Source organism: Myodes glareolus, chromosome 17 (genome assembly GCF_982192425.1).
Source record: "Myodes glareolus chromosome 17, mMyoGla1.1, whole genome shotgun sequence".
Classification (NCBI taxonomy): domain Eukaryota; kingdom Metazoa; phylum Chordata; class Mammalia; order Rodentia; family Cricetidae; genus Myodes; species Myodes glareolus.
Genome location: NC_142042.1, coordinates 12,584,439 through 12,611,061, shown reverse-complemented (window position 1 = coordinate 12,611,061; position 26,623 = coordinate 12,584,439). Strand labels below are relative to the sequence as shown.

At 45.1% G+C, this 26,623-nt stretch overlaps 1 protein-coding gene and 1 pseudogene across 1 annotated transcript in view; both read right to left on the bottom strand.

Annotated features, from left to right (window-relative positions):
- Window positions 1-7,140: 7,140 nt before the first annotated feature.
- Dnai3 (dynein axonemal intermediate chain 3) overlaps window positions 7,141-26,623 on the bottom strand; it is a 66,082-nt gene continuing 46,599 nt past the window's right edge. The window contains exons 17-23 of the mRNA XM_048453663.3: window positions 22,000-22,160; window positions 20,951-21,014; window positions 14,887-15,017; window positions 12,066-12,270; window positions 10,581-10,672; window positions 9,102-9,224; window positions 7,141-7,456 (exon numbers count right to left, since the gene is read on the bottom strand). Coding sequence (XP_048309620.2) covers window positions 7,313-7,456; window positions 9,102-9,224; window positions 10,581-10,672; window positions 12,066-12,270; window positions 14,887-15,017; window positions 20,951-21,014; window positions 22,000-22,160 — 920 coding nt within the window. The 3' untranslated portion in view covers window positions 7,141-7,312. The remainder of the gene's footprint in view (window positions 7,457-9,101; window positions 9,225-10,580; window positions 10,673-12,065; window positions 12,271-14,886; window positions 15,018-20,950; window positions 21,015-21,999; window positions 22,161-26,623) is intronic.
- Window positions 22,656-24,161, bottom strand: LOC125412737 (nucleoplasmin-3 pseudogene; annotated as a pseudogene).

The following is a 26,623-nucleotide window of genomic DNA, read 5'->3' as shown; positions in this document are numbered from 1 at the left end:
ACTCTGATCCTCAGGAACAAGCTCTTTATGATGAAAACATTTTATCCATATGTGCTACAGCAGCTCTAAGGGCCTGGGACAGGGTTCAAGACTCAGGTCAGAGAGTAGAATCATATGTCAGGGTCAAACAGGGTCAGAGAGAACCCTTTAGTGACTTTTTGCAACGACTAACTAAGGCTGTACAAATAGGGATACCTGATCCAGAAGCAAGAAATATAGTAATTGAGTCTTTGGCTTATGAGAATGCCAATGTAGAATGCAAAAGGATCCTGGGGCCTTTAAAGCTCAGATCAGCGCCTTTGGACGAATGGGTTTTACATACAATGAATGTTGATACATTTGATTATGGCAATGAAACATGGGTACAAGAAGCAATTTCCAAAGGTAAAAGGAGACATCAGATTACAAAATGCTTTCATTGTGGCAAAATGGGACACATGAAAAGGGACTGCAGACAATGGAAGTCCAGGAATAATGCCTCTTCTAGGAATAACAGGAATAGGAGGACTCAGCCTTCAAGTTTATGTAGGAGATGTGGAAAGGGCAGGCATTGGACGAATGAGTGTAGGTCAACAAGAGATAAACAGGGCAACCCGTTGCCATCGGGAAACTCAATAGGGGGCCTCTCGAAGGCCCCCATGGCAAATGTGGTCCAGTCATTTCCGATCACTGCAGAGAACATGCCTCTTCAGGGAAATTAGAATGCCCCATGCCTGCTGTTAAAAGCAATAACGGCCTGAAGGATGAGTTAAATGTGGTGAATGAATCAAGAAATCTAAGAGGACAAAGTAAACGAATATTCTGGCAGACTTCTATAAATGAACAAAGGCCACAGCTAAGAGTGTGTGTAAATGGCAAACTTATTACTGGCTTACTGGACACAGGTGCGGATGTAAGTATCATTACACCAGAGTCTTGGCATCCGCATTGGCCTCTTCAGGAGGTAGATATTCAGTTCTTAGGAATTGGAACCCTATCTCGAGTAAGACAAAGCACGAGATGGGTCAATTGTATAGGTCCAGATGGACAAATAGGAAAACTAAGGCCATATGTAGCAAATATTGCAGTGAATTTATGGGGCCGTGACCTATTGCAGCAATGGAATACCCAAATTAACATTCCTGCTGCTTCCAGAGCCCATATTTCTGAGGACAATATTACAAGATATTACAGATGGCGGAAACCAGCCATTAGAGCTATACAAGAACACAACACAATTGATGGCCCTTCAGAGGTACCAACAGCCATGCCTCTACAATGGTTGACTGAGAAACCAATATGGACTAAACAGTGGCCTTTAGTTGAGGAAAAGTTACAGGCTTTAGAACAGCTGGTACAAGAGCAATTAGATGCTGGACATATAGAAGAATCTACCAGCCCTTGGAACTCTCCTGTGTTTGTTGTTAAGAAAAAATCTGGTAAATGTAGAATGGTGACAGATCTTAGAGCTATCAACAAGGTTATTCAACCTATGGGCCCTCTGCAATCTGGAATTCCTCTGCCCTCCCTGTTACCAAAGGGATGGCCTCTTATAGTTATTGATCTGAAAGATTGTTTCTTCACTATACCATTACAAGAGAAAGATAGAGAAAAGTTTGCCTTCACAGTGCCTACCTATAATAACTCTCAGCCTGCAAGGAGGTACCAGTGGACCGTCCTCCCACAGGGAATGTTGAACTCTCCCACCCTGTGCCAATATTTTGTAAGCCAGCCATTGAAAATTATACACAAACAATTTCCTAAGTCCATAATATACCACTATATGGATGATATCCTGATATCTGATCAAAACAAAGATACCTTAGAAAGGCTGTTTGAAGAAGTAAAACTAGTATTACCTAAATGGGGATTGCAAATTGCTCCTGAAAAAATTCAGAGAGGAGATTCTGTTAATTATTTAGGTTATAAAATAGGCTTACAAAGAATTAAGACTCAAAAGGCACAAATCAGGAGAGACCGGTTACGAACGCTTAACGACTTTCAAAGATTATTAGGAGACATTTCCAGTCTACGACCAGCTGTTGGGATAACACCTGATCTAATAATTCATTTAAACAAAACCTTAGATGGTGACAAAGATTTGAATAGTCCCAGAGAGTTAACAGCTGAAGCAGAAAAGGAACTGATGATGGTTGAGGAAAAATTACAGGAGGCACATGTAGATAGGGTGGATCCAAATTTTAGTTGCGTTCTAGTTATATTGCCTTCCAGAATTTCTCCTACAGGAATTTTAATGCAGAGGGAAGATACTATTTTAGAATGGATTTTTTTACCACACAAACCAAGTAAAAAATTAAAAACTTATGTGGAAAAAGTCTCTGAATTGATTATAAAAGGAAAATTGAGACTTCGTCAATTAGCAGGTATAGACCCATCAGAAATTATAGTGCCTTTCACTGCTGATGAGATAAAAAAGTTGTGGGAAGACAATGAACCATGGCAAAGAGCTTGTGCTAATTTTTTGGGAGAAATCAATAACAATTACCCAAAAAGCAAGAGACTTAACTTTATAAAGAGAACTTCTTGGATCCTCCCTTGAATTGTCCGTGATGCTCCAATAACCGGAGCCCATACATTTTATACCGATGCTAATAAATCAGGGAAAGCAGGTTACAAATCAGAAGAGTTGAGTAAAGTGGAACAAAGTCCTTATGATTCTGTCCAGAAAGCAGAATTATATGCCATCCTTATGGTGCTTAGGGATTTTAAAGAACCTCTTAATATAATTACTGACTCACAATATGCAGAAAGAGTTATTTTGCATATTGAAACTGCTGAATTTATACCTGATGATACAGAACTGACCTCATTGTTTATCCAGGTACAAGACATGATCAGAAACAGGCTCTGCCCTATGTATATAACGCATATCCGATCCCATACAGGTCTGCCAGGTCCTCTAGCACAAGGTAATGCAGATATTGATCAATTATTGATTGGTAGTGTGCTGGAGGCATCTGAATTTCATAAAAAACATCATGTCAATAGCAAAGGCTTGAAAAAAGAGTTTTCTATTACATGGCAACAAGCTAAGGAGATTGTAAAGAAATGCCCTACTTGCTCTTTTTATAACCAAACACCATTGCCTGCAGGGACTAATCCAAAGGGTATTAAAAGGAATGAAATTTGGCAGATGGATGTGTTTCACTTTCCCGAATTTGGCAAGTTAAAATATGTACATCACACCATTGACACTTATTCAGGCTTTCAGTGGGCAACCGCTTTAAGCTCAGAAAAAGCTGACTCAGTAATCACACATTTATTAGAAGTTATGGCCATTATGGGTATACCTGCACAAATAAAAACAGATAATGGTCCAGCTTATGTATCTAGGAAAATGAAACGATTTTTTGCTTATTATAATATTAAGCATGTTACAGGTATACCATACAATCCTACAGGTCAAGCAGTTATAGAAAGATCAAATCGTACTATAAAGGATATGCTAAACAAACAGAAAGGGACGAAAGATACCCCCAGAAATAGATTGCATAATGCTTTATTAACCTTGAATTTTCTTAATGCTAATGAGAAAGGAACAACAGCAGCAGAGAGGCACTGGATAATGGAAAAAACTTCTGAACTAAACCAACCTGTTTATTTCAAAGACGTACTGACCTCTCAATGGAGGCCAGGAGATGTGCTACGTTGGGGAAGGGGTTTTGCTCTTGTTTCCACAGGAGAAGAAAAATTGTGGATACCATCAAAATTAATAAAGGTTCGATTTGAAGAGGAGAAACCTCTTGGAAAGGAGAAATGACAGCTCATCCACAATGATGATATTCATACAGTTGGTAAGAAAAACATATAGAATGGGGGCAGGGTTCTGTTCTTATCTCCACAGGAAAACACTGATTTTTGAAAAGTTCAAGGGACCCTGGATATCTGAATACTGACAGATGGAAAATAATGGCCCAATAAGGACTATCAAGAAAACTGAATAGGTTCTGTAAGTAAAATATACTAAATCATATTTCTAAATTTATAGAGCTGGTTTTAGAGTTGGACTCTGGCTCAGTCCCTCTCTAATTCCAAGCCTGTTGTTAAAAGAAAAACCCAGAGTTTCTGGAGTCTCTGTCTCATGTCAAGAGCCATGATATGGGACAGAAAGGAATATGAGTTTAGAAAACATCTTTACTTTTCTTCATATCTATCATACCTTTCATTAAATATATCTATCACGCCTTTCATTGAATATATGTATGTCTGTATATGTCTACATGATTAATGTTTAAGTTTTCCACAATGAACAATAAGTTTTTCCTGCAGTGACATTTGAAGTTTCCAGGAAGAAGATGGGGCCCCATAACAACAACTTCACCTGGTTGAGATGACATCATGATACTGATAGCGCTACTACAAGACCTGTTTTGAGTACCAGCTGCACAAGACGATTCCAACGTGGTTAGCTGAAATGATGCACATCTTGTACAACATTCTGGCCAGTCCTCCACAAAATACTCAGAGACTATTTGCAATTTTAAAAGACATTGATCTTGAAATTTAACCATCATTTTGCTTTCACAGGATCCCCCAGAAAGAACGTCGCCCCCATGACAGCTGGAAGTAATTCTAGAGAACGACGTCCCCTCTCCCAGTAAAGTTTGTCCTTGGGTTTAGGGACATCATTTAGGGGTTGGTTATAATTAGTATAGGGTTGAGGGTTGGGGGAGGAATTTTATAAGTGCAGGAATCCAAAAAAAAAAAAAAAAAAAAGAGGGATAATTGGATTATGGGATAATAGCTTTGTACTTGTGAGTTATTGTTTTTAGGCAAATATATTGGTATTGATTCTTATATATTGATACAAACTTAAATTATGTTGACTATTTTAGGCATGCATGCTTCTACCTCTGTTTAAAATATTTTTATGTATTGACATATATATATTGTATTGATATATGTATATTTTACCATACTGCATTGTACACTTCTACCTCTGATTAAGATACTTATATATTGTTTATGTATTGATATATATATTTACCATATTGCAATGTATACTTGCACATTGTTTATACTTGGAGGTCATATTGTCCCCATTTATTGCACAGTTGTTTACTATTTCAGTCTTTAAGTTAGAAAGATATTGAGAATAATATAGATCAATAGTCATCTAAGTTTGTCATTTATAATTAGACTAATCAGGTTCTTTAGATACATAGACATTATATTCAGTATAGATAGATAATCTTCAACCTCTTCAAAGAGCTATAGAAAATGGCCTTTAATCTAACTCAGAGTTCTGTGGTAGGGAGACACAATCGCTCCTGGCAACACTGATCTATTCCCGAGAGAATGTTGAGCACCAAAGACACTCCACCTGGAGCCTTTCTTCTTGGCAGAACTGGCCTTTGGGTAAAGAAATGCCCATACCTCAACTACTGACAGAGTTACAGAGTATCCGTAAATGGATAAAACAGGACTGTCATATCCTGCCAAGACAGGATAAGATAGTTTTGAAAAGTTCCTTGCCTTTGAAAATGGTATGTCAGTTACGTTAGGCCTTAGCCAAAGTTGGTTGCTTCAACGCTGCAAACGTGATTTTGGGTATTTGCCCAGGTAGCCAATTGTCTATGTGATTTGTTACATGTTCTGGAAGTTTGATTGCACTTCCTAATTACTCAGGTAACATTATTTCCCTTCTCAGATCTTTGATGGGATTGAAGATTATATAAACGTAGTTACTTTCTTTTCATGACGTGGCCAAGTTATTTCTTATACAAGACTTAAGCTAGTTAGAATAGGATATTTGTATTTATTGTATATAATTGTGTAGGTTTGTACTTGCTGTATATAATTTCGTAGTAGGCTTAGAACTCTCTTACTTAAACAAAAGGGGGAGGTGTTGTGGGAGTAACTTCCGCTGCCTCAACCAATAGTCGCTGAAATACGAGCCCACAGTGCAGCGGGGAGCGACTTCCGCTCCATCAGCCAATAGCTGCTGAAATACCAGCCCACTGGGGCGTGGTATATTTCTCTTTTAAAAAGAGAAGCATATCCGGAATAGGCCCTCTTGGTTCCGGCTCTTGGTTCCGGTGCTTGCTCCTGGCTCCTGCTCCCGGCTCCTGCTCCAGCGACTAGGCTCCCTTCCTGACGGTTTATGGTGTATGTAAGTTTTACCCCCCGCCAAATAAATAATCCCTTAAAACATAACTGGTGTGGGATTGATTCGTTAATATTAGCCCTTCTGTTAATCCCCCACAAACTAAAACCACTCTCCTTGGGCAGGGTGATGGGAGCGTCGTGGTAGGGTTCCGTGTTTTCCTACGGTGCGGTTTCCTGCGCTAGTTAAATGGGTACAATGCTGTTCTACGTCTTAGAGACATTCTTTTACATCTTTGCCATTGTAGAGGCTCTTAAGTTTGAGTAACTAGGTCCCTAGTTGGTGGAACTGTTTGTGAGGGATTAGGAGGTGTGGCTTCTTTGGCGGAAGCGTGCCACCTCATGGCTGTGTCTTAAGAGGTAAGTGTTCTCAGCTCCTGTTCCAGTGCCTGCTGCCATACTCCTGCCATGGTGGCCATGACCGCTAAACCTCTGAAACTGTGAGGCCCATCTTAAACGCGCTCTTTTAATAAGTTGCCTTGATAGTGATGTTTTATCACAGCCGTAGAAAAGTCAGTGCGACAGCCATGACAAGGGTGCATTTTTTGATTCCCTCCATCCGTTAAAGAGATCTTCTCCGTTGTTGCTAAGAATGTGTTGATGTCATGAATGCTGCATTTTAAACACATATTGTCTGTACCTATCAGCACTACAATTAATTTATCCACTTGGTCAATCTCTAGACTCATTTTTTTACTATTAAATCAATTTTGTTTTCCTGGGTAAATCCACTCAGGTCTTCATGTGTTATCCTTCAAAAATTACATCTCTGGGTTCAGTTGGCTAATACTGTATTGAGAACATGGCCCTGTGCACTGTGCACCAGCTTGGGGAAATCCTTCCTTATGGAGAGGTGACCACAAGTCATGTGATAGGGAGCAGCAAAGTCCTACTTCCATCAGGGATTAGAGCCTCTGCAAGACCAGGACTTCGGAGGAGGGGCTGTCTGAAGCTGTGCTATGCCACTGTAGGAAAATAAAGATGCTCTCATTCAAAAGCCCACATTCTGCACAGCTCAATAAACTCAGCATGAAATGGAAATAAATCTGATAGAATTTAATTGCTTTCATACCAGAGAGCTAAAGCCTCTATTTAAAAATACACCTATATATGATCAGTTCACTGTTTCACCTTGCAGACCGCAAATCAATAAAAAGAGAGGGGAGATCTGCAGAGTCAATCCAGGGACCGTCTTCGAGAACCTTCGCTAAATCATCTCCATGTATGAAACCTTCTCTGAGGCTTTGACTAGGCCGAGATTGAAGAGGACGGACTTCTCCAGCTCCACATAGCTGTCATACTCCAGCTTCAGTTCCGCCTCCATCTGCTCCTTCGTCTTGGTGTAGATTTTCTGGGTGGGAATAAGCGAGACAGCTCTGTCAGCCACTGGCAGCTTAAAAACCAAAGAGGAATGAAAAGGAGTCGGGTTTTGTTGAAGAGCCGGCATGGCTGCTCTCCGAAAGGGTTTATGGGAGGGTCGGAGGACAGGTGGACGGTGGGGGGGGGGCAGCCTGAGGGGCTGGAGAAGTGGGGAGTGGGCAGAGCCTGTCCTCGGTGGCGTCTTTATAGACCAGTGGTTCTCAACCTTCCTAATGCTGCGACCCTTTAATACAGTTCCTCATGTTGGTGAGCCTAACCATAAAATTATTTCTGCTGCCACTTCATAGCCGTAATTTTGCTACTGTTATGAATTGTAATGTAAACATCTGTGTTTTCTGATGGCCTTAGTTACCCCGCCGGGAAGGTCGGCTGTTTGTACTTGGAGTTGTGGCAGCTGTGGTAAGCTGTTGCGGGAGAGTGGGGCAGTGGTACTTAGACCAGAGCAAGCCACTGGTTGTAGTGGGACAGTTGATTCACTGGGATTGCTGTGTGCGCTGTCACCTCCAAGGGCAGCTTTTGGGATGAGTCTTCTGCCTTGACTGTGTGACCGTGAGTCTCTCCGTGGGTGATGTGTGCGGGACCTCACTGTAGTCACATCTGCTGCTTTGCTTAGAGACCTGGGCTTCTCACCCGGAAAGTTACCTCAAAGGCTACTGTGTGCTTGGCTGTGAAGAGGCCACGGGTGGGGCTCGTTAGGAAACCGTGCTGACAGAGTGGCAAGGGAGGAGGCAAACGGACAAGAGACGTGACTACAAACTCAGGTGACCCGAGTGGGAACACAAGAACCATTTATCGAACATTGAGAAGTTCCCAGTTCTAGCGGACGGCAGAAAGCCAGCTCCAGAGTTCCCATCCCCGAGAGAGGGACAGAGGAGAGCGGCCTGGAGAGTACTATGTTCCTCTGACGGCTGCGTGCAACATGGACATGCTCCCCACGTCTCTGTGTCAGGGTTCACAGCGCTGTCCGTCACAGCATGACAAAAGACACCCTGTCTGCCTCTCTGCTACCATCGTTAGCCTAACAACCATTTGATGCGGTGGTCACGTGATTTAGCCAAAAGCCTTCCAGCGAGCATCAGAGGTTGGTACCTCTCAGCTCATGGCTTGTTTCAATGCAACGCTCACAAGACATGGAAATTCCATGTAATGGAAACACTTTCCTGGGGATCTTTGTATGTACATGAAAGGACTTTAGGATTACAGTGAATTACAGAAGGATGGCTCGGACAGACTCTCTCTGTTATCAGGGCCGGTGAGCTGGCTTAGTGGGTAAGGTGCCTATCGCCCAGCCTGATGACCTGAGTTCTTACCGTGAGACTTACATGACAGAGCACTAACTATGTAAAGTGCCCTGAGCTCTGTATTTAAGTTGTCTGCAGCCTCACCTCCACATACAGAACACACCCACATGCAATAAACAGATAGAAATGGGAGAGGATCTCATGGTGTGCTCAACAGGTAGCTGTCACTCATGGAAACCAAAGAAATGTCCTCTTGGTTCTCATAAGGAAAAGCAGAAAGCTGTGGCGTGCACAGGACTCTGGCAGGATGAGCCCGGTCACACTTTCCCACGGGGAGGAGGAGAAGGCATCTCTCCTTTCTGACATCTCACTCACGGTTTTCTTCTTCACCAGTTCCAGGGCCATTTCTTTCTTTTCTTGATCACGGATCAACTTGCGCTGCTGGACGTATTCCAGGTGCTTGACCTCTCTGTCAAAGTAGTAGTTCACACTTGATACCTGCCAGAAGCAAAGGCCCGTGATGAGCTGGCCCCACAGGGACGCCTGTAGTCTCTCCAAGGCTCTGTCCGAATGCCTGCTGCTCCGTGGTTAGGATTTTCCTACCGCATTTCCCCACCCTACCTGACCAAAACTGTATATGACCAAACTGAACCATGAGCAGAAGAACCAACTAGAATGTTTCTTAGCCCTTAGTGGGATGTGAACTGGAGGTGTGCCTGCAGGTCAGGGAAGCTGGCTCTGTGTGCTTGCTTCTGTGCTTACATTTAGGCCCCTGTGGTTTTTGTTGTTATAGTTGGAAGGAGAGAGCTGCAAAAACCTTCAATTTTTATAGTAGATTTTGCTTTTACAGTAGAACTTGCTTTTCCCCCTCTTTTCTTCCTTCTTACTTTGGAGACTGAAGTTGCATGTCCTCATCTGAACTTGGTAAACTCAGATGAAGGTAGTTACAGAGACTTTATATTTCTGGTTGTGAGCCTCGCCTTTAATGGCGGAGCCATCTCTCCAGCCCTCTCTGGAGACTTTAAAGAGACTAGAAGCAGAGGCGAATTCCTGGTCCCTGAGCCGGCTTAGCATGCAGTCATGTGAACATCAGAAGGGAGTCAACAGAGGCCTCCCTTGGGGAAGGCAGTCAGGACAAGCTTGCTGCCTGTCGGGAACTAGCGTGATGCTGGGACATGCAATAGATCGCAATCTATACATTCAATATGAGTACATATGAGTATGGTTTTCATCCATCAACCCTTTTACACCCTCTTTCTTAGGACTGCTCGAAACACTTAGGTGGTGAGTACAAGGTTGAAGGGCAGAATAGTGCAGGTCAGATGCAGGGCCAGTGGTATGCAGTTGTTAGGGGGGGTGATAGAGAGATGTAGGATGTGTCAGCAGAGTCCTTGGGGAAGGGTGTCTCTGACGTGGCGGAGCTAAATCATAGTTACAGTTTGAAAAGAACAACTTTCCCATGTCATTCGTTTGACTTCAAATGTGTGATTATTTTCCTTAGCTTCAAACTATCTGATTCATATGATAAAATATTCTCTTATTATTTAAAATGCCCAGGTTTCTCATTCTCTTGTAAAGCAAAAATGCCACCATTTTAAACACACTTTTAAGGTATGCCCCCAAAGGTTGGCGAGATGGTTTGGCAGGTAAGGGTGATTGCTGCCAAGTTTGCTGCCCTGAGTTCAGTCCCTGGTACCCACATGGTAGAAGGAGAGAAGCAAGTCCTACAAGTTCTTCCCCAACATCCAGACTGTGTCCTGACACCCACCCACCCCAACGCAAATAAGTAAGTATAATTTTAGAAAAAGAAATGCATCGGCGACATTAAACTTGGGAAGCTTGGACTTTACTAACCTCGTTGAAGGAAGGGTGGCTCAGTGTCCACGGAATTTCTAAGATATGCAGCGTCCCATAATAATCGGCTATGGCTATGAACTGCTGCTTAGCTGGAGGGTTAAAAAAAATGGAGAAAGTCAACAAACAGAAAGTCCTCTGAAGAGGCCAAACACAAAAGCTGTTTTGTTTTGTGGCTTCCCGAAGGACCTGCTGCGGTGGCCGCGCTCTTGGCACTCCATCAGGTGCTCATGGCTGGACTATGTAAACACCGACAAGTCATTTTTTCCAGTTGCTGGGATGAAAGCTAAAACTCTGAGTCTTTGTCAGCGTCCCGCCACCTCATATCTGGCTTTCCTGGTGTCTATCTAAGGAGAGGAGCTGATAGCTCACTTTCTCCGCCGTCTGAGGAAAGCCCACTTCAGCCAACACGCCAAGAGCTGAAGGTTCGTGCTGTGTAGACATGTTTCTGAGACACAGCTTGAACCACGTTTTCCTATGACAAAACACTGAATAATAATAATAATAGTAATAATAATGAACGGAGTGTGTGAGAATGCTCGTTCTCCATGCTTCCTAGATGCTTCCCTCTTCTCGTTTTCAGGAAGTCTGGTTTAAATTCCTGAATCCTACACTCATAACCCTGCCAGTACAAAGCCAGTGTTTTGTACCAAGGGTAGGAAAACAAGCTTTGGTCGTGCCTCATGGCTAAGTGGGAAGCAGAGAGAAGTTCTAGAGATCCTGAAGCTTGAGTCTCTGGGTGAAGGTGTTTCTAGAAAAAAAAAAATCACCGAGAAAATCTTGTTCCTATAGACTTTTCAAAACAAAAGAGAAGTTCTTCCAGTAAAGACAGCATCCTGGAGATACACAGAAAATACTATTTGAGCCAAACAGACAAATTAGAAAAACAGGTAGAAAAAAAACCCAAGGAAATAAGTTACTTTTCTATAGCTATGCCCTTGGATTTCTGCTTGTTTGGCAGGTAGGATATTGCTGTTTACTCATTTCCAACCCAGACACTACGGCTTAGTAGAGCTATAACCCTAGAGAATTTTGTGATCCCATGAGGGGAGGTGCCTGACGTGGTCATTGGAAGCATCACTAAAGTGCATGATATTTAAAAAACTGACAAAGAAACACGACTCAGTATTCCTGGAAAGAAATAGTCAAAAAGCAGCAAAGCTTTAGGACCGCTCCCTCGTACTCTGCCAAGACCAGCGGATGCTTCCCATCTTTGGTTCAAAATTGGCCTCGGTCGGACCTGTGTCTGAGAAATCACGGCTGAGAAGTCCAAAATAGCAAGGGACACTTTGGGGCTCCCAGAGTCCAGGAGCAAAGATGGAGAGAAAGAGGGGAGTGTTGTTGGGGATACAAAGGGAAGCATGGGGATGAGAAAGCAGGGCCAGTTGGAGGAAACCCCAGGAGGGGGGAGGGCCTTTTCCGGTGAACACCCAAGCATTTCTAGCTTCTCCAAACACGTTGCTCGATGGATTAGAAAGAACATACTGGAAAAGGTCCAGGGTTTGATGTAGGTGATCATGGTGATGCAGATATTCTGGGACTGGGCCGGTTCGTGGGTTTTCTCCAGAAGGTCCCAGATATCAACGTATCCATCTTCTCGGCCGATGTAGAATACGCCAGGCCGTGTCAGGGACCAGTGCCCTGCCGTGTACCTTTTCGGTGCGCAGCATGTCTGAAGGAGCGGTCCTGTCTAAGCACAGTGTAAAGGATACATTGAAAACTTTTGCTCTGACCCAAGGAAAATTTACAGTGATTTTTTTTTTCTTAAAGTACAGCTCAGTTGGCCATGATTATTTAACCATAAGTTTATCCACTGGGAAGTCTTACTTTCTTTTGCTGTAGGGTTTTATTTTTTTAAGAGAGAGAGAGAGACAGACAGAGAGGCGCAGAGTCAGACTGGTGCATGCCACATTGCCCATGTGGAAGTCGAAGGGCATCCATGGAGCTGGTTCTCTCCTTCCACCCTTACCCACTGGGCCATCTGATCAGCAATGTTGTGGGCTTTTACATAGGACACGTTATTTTCTCTCTCATTTATTTTATAAGCAACCTTTTTCTTTCTTGTTCTAGTTGGTTTTTAGAAGAGATTGAACCTTCCAATTTAGTTTCTGGTCCTGATAACCCCACTGCCTCTGAATGGATGATTGTTTCTATAAGGATCTGTGAGCAGCAGATTTGAGGAGCGTGTGAGAACTAACTAATAAAGTTAGTTCTCCTCTAACTTTATCTTGATGACAGAGACCTGCTGCCCATGGAAACAGTCTGAGCATCCACAAAAAACAAACAAAAAGACGACTGTTATGGTTTGAATATGTGTCTCCCACAGACTCATGGGTCGAATACTTGGCTCCCTGCTGGGGATGCTGTTTGGGGGATGGTCTGGAAACACCAAGTGGTGGGACCTAGCTAGAGGAAGGGCTCACCTCTGAAGCCTACACCCGATCCTGGTCCTGTGCCTCTGCTTCTCGTCTATGGAGGGGTGAGCATCTTTGTCTGTACGCTGCTTCGGCGTGGGAGGGACCAGAACTAACTGAGCTACACAGCCACATACCAGTCAGGCAGGCGAAATCTCTGCTCCTTTAAGTTATTACTGAGGGGTTTTCATCACCACGGTCCAAAAGGAACTAACACAGCTGCCCACTCCAGCTGCAAACCAGCAGCAGCGCCCGCAGACTGCTCCTAAGCCGCTCTAGATGGCTGGAGCTATGTCTGGGAGAGACTCTCGGGCACCAAAGCATAACGGAATCATCATTTCCCCCCCCCCCCTCTCCACTATGAGATAATTTGCTAACTTGGGAAAGTTGTCTCAGAGGAAAGAGATTGAAATATGCTTTACCCTACTGGCATGGCCGCCTACTCATGAGGTATGTCCAAGCGTCCCTTATAGTTCGGTGACTAAAGCAAGGCATGGGATTGTCTCCCACAAGTCAACCCCATGCATAGGAAAGCCTGTCATGAGGGCGGAAGACTGCCCAGGCCTGGTCACCTCCAAGCCTTTCTGTCCCCATTCTCCCAATTCCTTTAGCCTCTGGGTGGGGGGAGGGGCGGTAATCTGGCTTTTTGGTTCCTGCCAGTCTTCTGAAAATCATACCAGAGTTTTTTCTTTCTTTCTTTCTTTCTTTCTTTCTTTCTTTCTTTCTTTCTTTCTTTCTTTCTCTCTTTCTTTCTTCCTTCCTTCCTTCCTTCCTTCCTTTCTGTCTTTTTTGGTTTTTGTTTTTGTTTTATTTATTTATTTTTCGAGACAGGGTTTCTCTGTATAGCTTTGGAGCCTGTCCTGGAACTCACTCTGTAGACCAGACTGGCCTCGAATTCACAGAGATCTGCCTGCCTCTGCCTCCCGAGTGCTGGGATTAAAAGTGTGTGCCACTGCCTCCTGGAAAGTTTTCCTCATTGTACAAACAAACAAACAACAATAATAAAACAAATAAAGCCCTCATTATTGACAGAAAGTTTGTGGATGGAGATTTAAGTTTTATTTTTATTTTAATTTTATTTTAGGCTTCAGTTTTATTCAGTGACGCTCTGTGTGCAAATGTTGACACACATTTCTTTTTAAAATTATTTATATGAATTAGATATCCAAAGGGGGCTACTTAGTGGGAGAGAATGTATGTTCCAGTTGTGACACACATACCTGCCTGTTGTCCCTGTTCCTCCAGGCTTTTCACAATCTCATATTTCTCTCAAAGGGGCATAGTAATCCAGATTTCCCATCAAAAAGAACTGGTTTGCCCTGCCCTGCTTCACTGGATCTAACTTTTTTTTTTTATTGTTTGTTTGTCTTGGCAGTCTTGCTCCTCTCTGGCAGGGCCCATCTTTTAATCATGACCAGATCTTACCAGTGCACACATGTGTCTGGACAAGCAATGCCCTGCTGTCCCTGGGCCCTCAGTCTGCAAATGCCAGCTTCCTGAGCCTGCCAACATGCTGCTGGAGCAGAAGAAAAGAGGCCGCCCAGCGATCCCCTGGGCCTCATCTAGTCATCAGGGTCCCATCTCCTGCTTTACGAGGAGGAAAACTCAAGTCCGAGGAGCTGCCCACGATAGATATTCTCGAGAACAAACACTATTAGGTTCCAGAGAACAAGGGCCTTGCTGTGCTGTTTACTTCCTCTCTGGAAAGAAAGCAACGTGGTGGTGTTTTCAAAGACTCCCAGCGGTTCTGCTGAGGAGCTAGAGCCAGGCCATCTGTTCTCATTTCTCTTTAAAGTGCCCCACGGGCATGGTACACTGGAACAGTCATTGCTCCTATTGTCTTTCTCAGTAACAAAGGCCCGCCCGCCCACTCCGTTCTGCAGGCAACTTACAATGACTTCTTCCTTCCAGATGGCCACGTTCCAGCCCCCAATAGTGAGGATGATGTCGTTGTAGAAAGGGGACCTCTGAACGGTGTGGACAGCCCCGTCATGGACAGTGTAGAGGTTTACAGGTTTCTTAGCTGTGGAAGTAGACAAGGCCAACTTTGGGTACACGGTCTGTCACAGAGACTTGCCTGCTGGGCCACTTCTCTGGCCCTCAGCAATGCTGCGTTCTCCTCCATCTACCTGTTTGTCAGTTCATTCAGGAGTTACTCTTTGTGGATTGCTTACATATACAAAGGCCTTCGTGTGGGTGGCTGGACATTGGCTAGCTAGTAACCCAATGTGGTCCTTCCCTCGTGTGGCTGGCAGTCTAGTGGGAAGACAAGATATCCAGTAAACAAATCCTCCAGCAAGTAATTGAAACCATCACTAGGAAGAATGACAAGGGACACTCCTAACTTAGACGGAATGATGGGGGAAGGAATCATTCAGGTCTTAGTGGAGTCGAGTGCTGGAAGTTTCTGGTGAGGGGGAGCAGTGCACACTGAAGGACAACACACACCAGAGTCCCGGAAGAGGAGCGGTAAGTGGAACCTGGAACCACAGGCATGAGGCATGAATGGACTGGGCCTAGAAGGATCAGACTGCCCTGCAGGGAAAAAGAGTTCAGATCGAGGCCAAAGTGCAGTGTCTTCGTATGAGTCCAGCTCAGACCCAAGGCTGGTTCCAAAGCTGCTACGGTGGGAATGGGTTAGAGACAGATGGAAGTCAGGCAGGGGCCCAGTGAGGATGTCTGTGGTAGTTTAGGTGTGTGTGTGTGTGTGTGTGTGTGTGTGTGAGAGAGAGAGAGAGAGAGAGAGAGAGAGAGAGAGAGAGAGAAAGAAAGAGAAAGAGAAGGGGAAGGGAGGGGGGAGGGAGGTGACCATAATTAATCCTTGACTATAATTAATCTGCAGTAAAGGAATGGATAATCAGGACATATTTGTGGATCAAGATATGGAGGCAGCTTGGCCAGGCAGGGAGCGAGGTGCAGTGCTAAGAACAGCCTGGTTTCTGACCAGAGCCACAGGCTTGAAGCAATTTCACTGATTGCAGCTAACAAAGGTAAAGTTCAGGTGCTGAGACCAGAGCTCAACAGAACCGCTGCCACAGGCCTCGGGGGCTTCCTGCCTCTCAGGTCCCTGCCCAGCGTGTATCAGGGTGGGGTTTGGCTTTCCCTTCCCTCTGCCAGGGTTGACTGTTGACCTCAATGCTCTTCATTCCTGGCTCCAGACTCCAGGGATGACCATAAAAGCAAAGGCCTACAGGGCCTAAGCTGCAATGACTATCTACACTAAAACTGCAAATTCTGTAGCTCATCATTTTAGTGCTATGTGAGGGCTGACTTTTCCCCCCATTCAAACACTGAAGGGATATTAAAGAGAAAGGGACCTCCTAAAAAAAAGCAGGGCTTTGGAAGGCTATTTGTCTGTCCACATTCACGGCACCACCATTTGCAATAGAAGAAAGGCGGGAATTAACTGTGTCCAAACACAATGTGGCCTAGATAGGTGTTGGGATATTATTCATCCTGGGCTGCAGAGGTGGCTCAGTGGTTAAGCACACTGGCTGCTCTTCCAGAGGTCCTGGGTTTGATTCCCAGCTTTGGAGTGGATCAGAACATCGGGTCTCTATTTAGGGGCAGAGATATTCTAGTAGGAAGGGGCCACTAGGGCCCTGTAATATTCTGCCCTCACGAGTAGAGACCCTAGGGCCATTTAGGAGATGAGTTGTCACTGGGGAACTGATATAACCCATTCCCACCAAGAAAACCCGGAAGGGTTCAGCTTCAGGACTGGAGTCGAGGTCACAGGCTCAGGTGTGGCTTCCAGGCAGAGGTGCTCATTCGGAAAGCGATAAGAAACCAGACCTCTCCACTGGACCTCAGGGGCTGGAAAATGTGGACATTTCCTGCTTCTGGCCAAGGACAAAAATGGAAGTGTTCGCTTCAAGGTCCTTGGCCCTAATGTGACTGCCTGGTTGCTACTTCCAGCCCTCCTGTTATCTTAGGAGATCCCAGGCTTTCCCTGACCCCACAGTGGTGTCCTCAGGCACCATCTGAGGCTGAGAGCAGAAGTCCCTGCCCTTTGGTGACACAGCTCTCTGGTGTGTCCAGCAATGGGTCTGAAAAGTGTTGGGATTTATGACTTTCTTTGCTTTGTTACAGCAAAAATTTCAAGAACTTAAAAAAAAAAAAACCGTATTTGAAAGGGAACTTTGGGTGGCTCAAGACTGTGTTTTCAGACCATAATCATTCTCATTGTCATTTGGCTCTAGAATAAATTTTCTTTTAGCCCCTTAGAGGTGAGAGCTGGTTTTACATTAACAGTGGGTTGCAGGATGACTACAAAGGGTTAAAAAGAGTGGGGTTCCTGAGGTCTCAAGGGTTCCGAGAAGCAGAGAGACTGAAGGAAATGTGACCTGTCGGGGTGAGCTGACTAACGAAGCTAGTCAGAAGTCAGGGAAGCTGCTGACTCGCTGATTGTGGATGCAGGCTTCAGGGTCAGAGTTGCGCTGTCCACTTCAGTCCAGTTGTAAAGGCAAAAGGGCAGGGCTGGGTCCAGCTCGAGGAAAGGGTAGAAGGTCCTGGTGGGTGGACAGGAAGGCAGGCAGCAGTTTTATCTAGGAGGCCATATCAGGAGAGAAAGAGCTAAGCTAGAGCCCCAGGGACAGTCTGGGAGCTTCCTGCATGGGGTCCTTGACAGGTCTGGAGGAGCCGTGGTCTCTGTAGGGCTAAGTACCTACATTTTGGGGCAGGGGGATGGCAGGTGAGGGAGTTACAGCCTTTCCTAAGTCCGGAATGTCTGATAAGTTATTGGGGCTAGTTTCCCTGATTTTTTAAATTTTGTCCTTGTTTCCTTACTGTCCCAAGTCACCCTGATACACTTATAGGGTGGCATTCTTTCTACTCTCGTTAGTAATAATTTATCAGTCTGTGCACTGTGTGTGGTACCAGACAGATGCCATCTGAATGCCTACCATGCCGCAAATGTCATCCTCCATCCTGAAAACGCACCCTAGGCTGAGTGTAGGAGGAGTCTCGTCGGTCAGGGCCTGGTCTGAAGACCCACTGCTTTATATAATAGAGAACAGACTGATCTCAACAACAATAATAAATAATAATAATAAACAAAATAATAAAAACGGTGGTCCTTCTGGGTAGGAAGCCAGAGATCCTCTTTCTGAGGCTTCATCTTGAAGAGATCACAGAACTCATATTTCCCAGGCTTCCTTGAGTGGTCTAGAAAATTCCTTGTAAGGCAGAGGACACCCCAGACAAGCAGTGGCTTTGTTTTTGTGGATGTTTTTGCTGGTCTCGGGGTTACTCTTGGGGCAGTTTCCCTCCACACTTTCTCTGAGTGAGCAGGGCTGTCCTGGGGCCTGGAACCCCTCAGAACTGTGTGATCAGCTATGACATTATCCACAATGGTAAGGTGTGTTCTTTTTAATAACATCCTATGCTAATCTTTTCTTTCTAGTGCCCTTTGGAAGACTAGCGTGACTTTCAACAATGAACGGAGCTGTCCCTAAGTCATTAAATGGAGTGCCCGAGCCCCCAGGCCAGGTTGGGTAAAGACAATTGTAACAAAATCAAAAGGCACAGACTGGCGGCAGACTGCCTGGGTTCAAAGACTGCCGTTGCCGCCCAAGGCAGTGCCCCACAGGGCTGCTGTAACAATGACAGGCGTTTAGCCGTGGACAGTGCTGGAAGGGTTTAAGTTAAGTTTAAGGGTCTACTACGTAAAATGGTTTACACCAACTGTCCTCATTCAGATCTGCATCTCTTGGCTCGGTCCTTGCATCATTTGGAAATACTTAACGTGACCCTCACCCCCATCTCATTTGGGGTAATCTGCCTTTTTTTCCCCTAAGAGGATGGAATTTTCTCTCCTGCTTGGTTGTGTAGAGCTAGGCAGGTGAGGAGGGACCAAGTTGTGGCAGCTCCCTCTGCCTTTGCCCAGGAGACATCTTGGTGTTTATGACAGAGGCAGGGTGGGAGCTCACAAGGAAAGCATCTGCAGCCCACAGACTGTGAACAGGGCACATGGATTACAATTGAGGGTAGCTGCGTACCAATCCTCCCACCCTGCAAGCATTATTCAATGGGAATAGCAGGCTGGCACAGCGTTGCCTGTCTCATGGCGCTGGGCTGATGGCTTCAGGGGCTCCCATGGCCCTGGGTTAGAGCTCCTCTCGTTTGCTGGGAATGGACTAAATGCCAATGAATGAAAAGCAGCTCCTTTCCATCCATTGGCCACGAAATCTTGGCATAGAGTCTCACATCTCCCACGATCTTTTTGTTCTATGACTGTGACCATGTCCGCCTGCTGGTCCACACTGCTCTTATTAGGCCGCTGTGACAGCTCATCCTGCTTCCGTTAGGACCTCCACAGGCAATAGCCAACTCCACTGACCCAGCCTCCACTCTCTCTCCAGGTGCTTTTACTGAATATGGTTGGCTCTAGAAATCTCATTAATACCGTCAGAGTTCTTTGACCCTGTCGGCTGTTGTTGACCTCTAGGTTGCTATGCCTTGGCCCCGAATTCTCCTGCTTCCCTTCTGTCCACTGCTCCTTTGGGTTCCCCTGCACTTCCCCTTGTTGCTCTGTTGACAAGGAGGGTCTTTCCCCGTTTAATCTGAGAAGTCTCCACCCTTCAGGACTGTGGTTTGAATGAGAGGACTGCCATCTGCTCATACGGAGGTAATTATATAAAGGATAGGACATGTGGCCTTGTTGGAGTAGGTGTGACCTTACAGGAGGAAGTATATCACGGGGACTAGGCTTTGAGTTTTCAAATGCTCAAGCCAGACCTAGTGTCTCTCTCTCTCTTCCTGCTGCCTGCCAAGCCAGATATTGAACCCTTGGCTCCTTCTCCAGCACCATGTCTGCCTGCACGCCACCATGCATCCTGCCTTGATGACAATGGACTAAACCTCTACACCTGTAAGCCAGCACCGACTAAATGTTTTCCTCTATAGGAGCTGCTGTGGTCCTGGTGTCTCTTCACAGCCATAGAACATTGACTAAGACAGGACTCCTCTGCTCAACTGTGGGTCCAAGTGGGACCATTTCTTAACAGCCCGAGAAAGACAGCTCTGCTCTGGGCTTCTCCGCCACTCTCTGTTTGCTGACAGCCATAACGCTATGGCTTTGTCAACAAGTGTCAACAAGACACTTCCTCCTCGTCTCCTATCACCATTGTCCGACCCACAGCATCAAACTGGAATAAAAGTCATTTAAAATAAATGACTTTTTTCCCACTGTTAAAATAGTTTTCAAAATCTGACTGTAAGAGGAGATGGGACCCCAGGAGCATGTATGAGACCAGGAGGAAGTCACATTTACCATGGTGTTGAGTCCTCTGCTGTGGGTCACAGGACTGAATAGTGTCTGCATGCAGCACACATGTCCACCATGGGCATCCCTGAATGAGCTCATAAGTATAGCAATACCCCCAAGACACAAAGCTTCACAGATGAAAGGAATACAGAGAGGCAGAAGGCAGTCTTCAGAACACACGCGGTGGCTACACTTTTGATCTCACGGCATTGGTGATTACTGGCATAACATCTGGGCAAGCAAGGGAGAGCTGAGCCACGAGGCCCCATTTCCCCTGAGGAACTATAGGCAGATGATGGCTTTTAGTCAGGCAGGGGCTCACCAAGCCCCGCCACTTCCTGAATATCTGAGGATAGTCACGGTGGCTGGAGGAGGTAGGACATCTCTTCAGTGATGTAGACACTGGCAAAGAAGCCCACACTCCTGTAAATAAGTCCGAAACAAGGACCAGTAAGCAAGCCCACTGAAACTCATTGGCTCATTAATAAAGTAATAAGGACCACGTAGGAGGATGAAGGGGACCAATGGGAGTCGGAAGCAGATAGGAGAAGGCGATGAGGAGTGATGATAAAAATGCATTTTACATGTGTGTTAAAATGCCACAAGGAATCCCATTATTACATATAATTAACATATGCCAATAGCAACAGAAAGATCTTATTCATAGCAGGCTAGCCCATAAAACTTACGCATAAACCGTCCAGTTTCAGAGTCTCTCTCCATTTTCCAGTCTGTGTATATCACTTCGCCTTCCTAGAAAGATAACAGGTTCTGGATAAATGTGGTAAGTTCAGAGGCAAGAGACCTTGTTTTCTGTGGCCCTGTGCTAAGACTGGGGGCACAAAGACAAATAAAAGCAACAGGTCACATGAGAATCCAGTATGCCAGGTGAAAAGAGAGGCTCAAAACTGTTACTGCATTTGATTCCAAGATGAAACAAACGAGTTTGCTTTATGTACACATAGGGATAGGAGTACCCTGGTTGGCTGTGGAGACTCGCTGTTTGCTGGCCTTCCTAACTTTCCCAGGGTGAGTGGCGGGGCGAGAACAAGTTTGGGTCATTCAGTGATTTGTTCTCAGTGTTTCAACCAAGTTAGGATATAATAAAGACTTGGAATAAGGTAGAGAGGAAAGATACATCACAGCGTTTACCTTTTAAAGCTGAGGGCAGGACGCACACGTCTCAGCTCGGATTTAAAGATTGTGCAGCTCGATGCTAACCTATGGCTGTTTTAAGGAGAGGGAAAGACAGAAGCATCCAATGTGGAGCAGCCGAGGAGACAGTCACACAAATGGGAAAGAGACAGAGGCGGTGAGCCACAGACAGTGGCGCGAGGCAGTGGTCCCACCGTGAACCGGCTCCAGGTCACTAGATCCGGGCCACCCTGAATGTGTGTTCCTCCGGCCTCCTGCTTCCACCTCCTGGGTGCTGGGATCACCCATGTGTGCTCCCAAGCCTGGTTTATGTGGTGCTGGAATGAAGCCCAGGGCCTCGTGCATGCTAGGCAGGCACTCAGCGAACTACGCCCCCCAGCCCATTAAGGAGCCCCCCAGCCCATTAAGGAGATTTCAGACCTGAGTCTACAAGGCATCTCGGTCAAAACTCTTAAATACAAATGAACATATTGAAACATGAAAACGCCTTCAGGCAGCAAACATGTAAACTAAAGGTTATAAAACTACAGCAGTGTGGGTGTGGGTGGAGATGTAGTTTAAAAACCAGACAATTCTAGCTTACCTCTGTCCCCACAAAGAACTTGGTGCAGAACTCATCTATGGGCTTGAGCATATTGGCTAACCCAGCTTCGAGATTGTGGTAGGGGTTTATTTCAGCTGCCTTTAGGGCTTTGATCTGGTTTAACATCTTGTCTTTCTGAAGAACATGCATAGAAGAAGTACCTGTTTAGGGAGAAAGATATATCATATTTTCTGTTGCTTGCCACATTCATCTATTACATTTGTCTCCTTCTCAATAAGGCATTGGTTAAGTCCAAGGCTCACCAGGCTTCAGTTTTGCTGTAACTCCCCACCTTTTCAGACTACCACCAACCGTGTCATAGTGTATATATAGAATATATTAATGCATATACTATGCATTAAAGCTAAGTGTGCAAACAGCATAAAGGACAGCTATTCTGAAGGCCAACATACCGGGATTTTTTTTCTCCTATTTGATATTATTTTACTTTTTTTTTTTTTGCAAAAATCCAAATGCCACTTTATTTAGATCTTTATCTAAAAATGTAAAAAGTGTTAAAAATGTTCTGAACCTTTTTTTTTTAAACAGTACTGGGAATTGAACCAGGGGGTTCACAAAACATTCAATCTGGGCAGGTGGAGGGGCGAGCAGGAGAGATGTTTAAAGGTATCCCACTCCAAGAGCAAAGAGAAGCTTCAGGCAACTTGTAGGAGCAAACACAGGGCCCTGTGGAGAATGCCCACTCTCTTAGCACCGGTCCAAGTCCCTCCCACCTGCCCCTTCCCAAACTCTTCCTCTTCAAGGAGAGAAAAACATTTACGATTCTTGAAATTTGTCCAGGAGTATACGGTGCATGACGCCTGCAACTCCCTAACCAAAGGGGGCTAGGACCTGCCCCGTGCTTTTTGGCAGGAAGGATGCCACACAGCTCAACTTCCTCCTGCTCACTGTCCTCGTCCTCACTCTCTTCTCCAGAAAGATCATTGTTCATACGCACAGCCCGATGCCGACCAGTGATGCGCATGGGCCCAGAACCCGAACCCCACTTCAGGCGAAAGGTTACAGGTGGCTGAAGCTGGAAATCATCCAAACTGAGCATGGGCCGGCAAGATAACCTGCGACTGGCCATAGGAACAGCAATCTCCTGGTTGTCGTGATCCCGGGCCACAACTTCCACCACATTACACTCGACCTTGGCTCCCTCGGTAAGGCACAGCCTGTTCAATGCCAGCATGTGTTCGATATCATCCTCTTCCTCAGCCTTGAAAGTGAAGGAGCGGGTGTGGCCGCAGAGCTCACAGCCGAAGAAGAAACTGTCCATCGTGACTGGAGCCGGGACTCTCCGGCCTCCCAAACCCCCAGCCTGGCTCGGCGCTCTGCTTGAAGAACACTAAAGCAGCTGCAGTGTCGGTGGCCACACTGAATCGGCCGTGAGAAGCTCCACTCCCGATGTTATTTTACTTTAGAGAAAGGTTTTTATGATGTAAAATTTATAGACATTGCTAAGCTTTGGAAAATAGAGAAAAGCACGCACCAAATAACAAAATCATACTTAATGTCACGTCTCTCAGAGATAACAACACTGAAGAGCTGCTATTTCTCTTCTGGTGGCATCTCTGTGGATACACGTAAAGCAGGTTTTGGAACGACGGGTTATATCTTGCCCTCGAGAGGTGGCTCTAGTAAGTGCTCTGGCTTCTCTTTCATAGGCCCTCGGCTCAGTTCCCAGCACCCCTGGCAGTTAACCACCACTTGAAACTCCAGTTCCAGAGGATCCAATGCTTCTTTCGGCATCTGTGAGCACCTGACGCACGTGGGGTGCACACATATACATGCAAGCAAAACACTCATACACATAACAATAAGTAAATATTTAAAAATGGAATCATACTCCGTTTTAACTTGAGGGAGTGCTCCTTTTTGTTCTCTTAAGGACAGGTGAGGAGAAATTGAAGAGGGGGAAAGACAGGGAACACAAAACACTACAAGGTGTAACATCAAGAAAATAATAGGGCCTTGGAAAATCCGAGTGGGTGTGCACACACGCGTGTGCAGAGCAAGTGTGAGAAACGTCAGAGAACAACGTTCTGTTCTCTCCTTCAACCACGCGAGTCCCAGGGATCAGATTCAGGCCTTCGGGCCTGGGCTACGAGAACCTTACCTGCTGAGCCATCTTGGTGGCGCAAAAAGACCAGTTTCATGCTGTGGAGTCAAAGAGGCCAGAGCAAAGTGGTTTCATCAGGAGCATTCATTCAGACTTGAGTGGGATAACCTTGGGTAGTTAGTGAATTCGAAGCTATTATCATGTGCCTCAGAGTTTCAGTCAATTCTTACACTGACTTTTACTGACAACTTGCTACGAGCCAGGCACTAAACTGTATACACGCCTATAAGGACCCACCTGCGCAATGCCCTATGAGGTAGCCACCTCTGTTACATATTCCTTTTATCATCTTACTTTCTCCCCCCCGAACAGGACAGAGAAAAGGCAAGGCACAGAGAGGCACGGTCATTTACTTGGTCATACAATAAACTGTGGCTTTGAGATATTAAACACAGACCGTCAGCGCCAGATCTTAACCACTATGCCGCTGCCGAAAAAGTATGTGGCAGGCTGTGAAGGCTATTCTAAATGAACTCAGTAGCCGTTAGAGTGAAGCCTTTCTCCTTGAAATATGTACAGAACTTCTCATGAAGAAGTGGACCTGGTGTCTACCTAGTGCTGAGAAAGGAATGAGACACAAGCCCCCACAATAACCCAGAAGTTATTTCTCATTAACAATTGCTTACAAAGGAAAAAAAAAACCAGTTTTCTCTAATGGAGTCTCACTGAGTATACAAACCACACTCAAGGGCAGGCCTGTTGCGAACTGTTGGGTTTCAGCTCAAGGTTCCTTTGTGAGTAATGTTATGAGGACTCAGTGTCATTCTCCCCAGAGAGCGATGAGTAACCAGACCAAGCAAGAGAATCTTTATAATGATTTTTTACTAGTAGCTTCTATATCCAATGCATTATGGGGTTCACACTCTTAGTATGCAGTGAGGACCGTGATAGGCAATACACAAACAATTCAATATCACAATTATTAATCCTACTAATCCTAATACATAAAACCAATTCCTAGCCTTCATTTGGCTTATCATTTATTCATAAAACACTTCTTAACCTTAATACAACTTGTCAATTAACATTTCCTAATCCTTACCAATTATCCATAAAATATCTCTTAACATTTCACACACTAAACACACGCATAACATTTCACACACCAAACATACATATTAATGCATCTAAGCCCCTCCAATCATCCCCAATGCATCAATCTCAAATTTAATTAATGCATTAATGATAATTAGTAGATCGCAGATGCATCAATCTTAAATTTACGGAGTCTCATACTTGAGTGTAAATAGCATCATACAACCTGATATCCTCTATAAGGGTTCTTCAGTCCTGAAGAGGACTGTTGGATTTCTTTAGCCCTAAAAAGGACTTTGGTGGGGGGGGGGGCGGGAGAGATGGCTCAGCGATTAAGAGCACTGACTGCTCTTCCAGAGGTCCTGAGTTCAATTCCCAACAACCACATGGTGGCTCATAAACATCCTTAATGATATCTGGTGCCCTCTTCTGCCCTGCAGGTATATATGCAGACAGAACACTGTACATAACAAATAAATAAATCTTTTTTTTTTTTAAAAAAAAAAACCTCAAAAGGACTTTTGGGTTTCTTTAGACTGGATGCCTGACCGAACCGGGTGCTTGACAGCGAAGCTCAACTCTTGACAGCATAGTCTGTGTGGTCTGGTGATGTTCTGCTCTCGGGAGGCAAGGCGTTCGGAGGATCTCACTATGAGGCTCAACAGCATGTTAGGGCCATTGTGATGGTGAGATGACTGCCTTGCTTCTTCTGCCTCTCTTTTTATACCCATTCGAACCCATCTCCTGTCCGATCCTTCTGATAGCCAGCTGTCCTAGGCTATCGGTATCGACTGGACACAGAAGGGTGGGGTCCTTCTTTTGTGGCAAGATTACTTTTGTTACCAAGGTTACTGGGTGTAACCTTCCCTTCTGGTAGGGCCAGATGGGTGTGGCAGCCTCCAAGTGGGCAAAATGTTCTCTTAATATTTCTCCTTAATAATTTTTTACTTCACACAGTTTTCTTACTTAATTTCCTATTTTCTGTATTATACCTATCCTTATACTATAGATTTCCTGCTCTACCTACACTACAGATTCCCCTTTTTTACTCACTCAGAAGGATTTGTTTCCGTGTTCATTACAAGGCCCTGTGCTCAGCAGAAGATGGCCAACACGAGAACAAGTTCGGTGGTGTTTTTGGAGGTTTGTCAATGCTCTGTTTAGGCTTTGCTCTTCCCTCCCTCCCTTTCTGCCTCCCTTCTTTCCCTCCCTCTCTCTCTCTCTCTCTCTCTCTCTCTCTCTCTCTCTCACACACACACACACACACACACACACGTGCGCACACACGCACGCACACATGCGCACACGCGTGCGTGCACACACACTGTGTGTGTCTGCATCTGTATGTGTTTCATGTACTTTTTTTGGCTCCTTTATTTCCTGTTTGTTTGTTTTTTCCTATTTTGATTTGTTTTTTTCTAGTTGCCTCTTTGGTTTTTAATGAGAGAGAAAGAAAGGCTATGG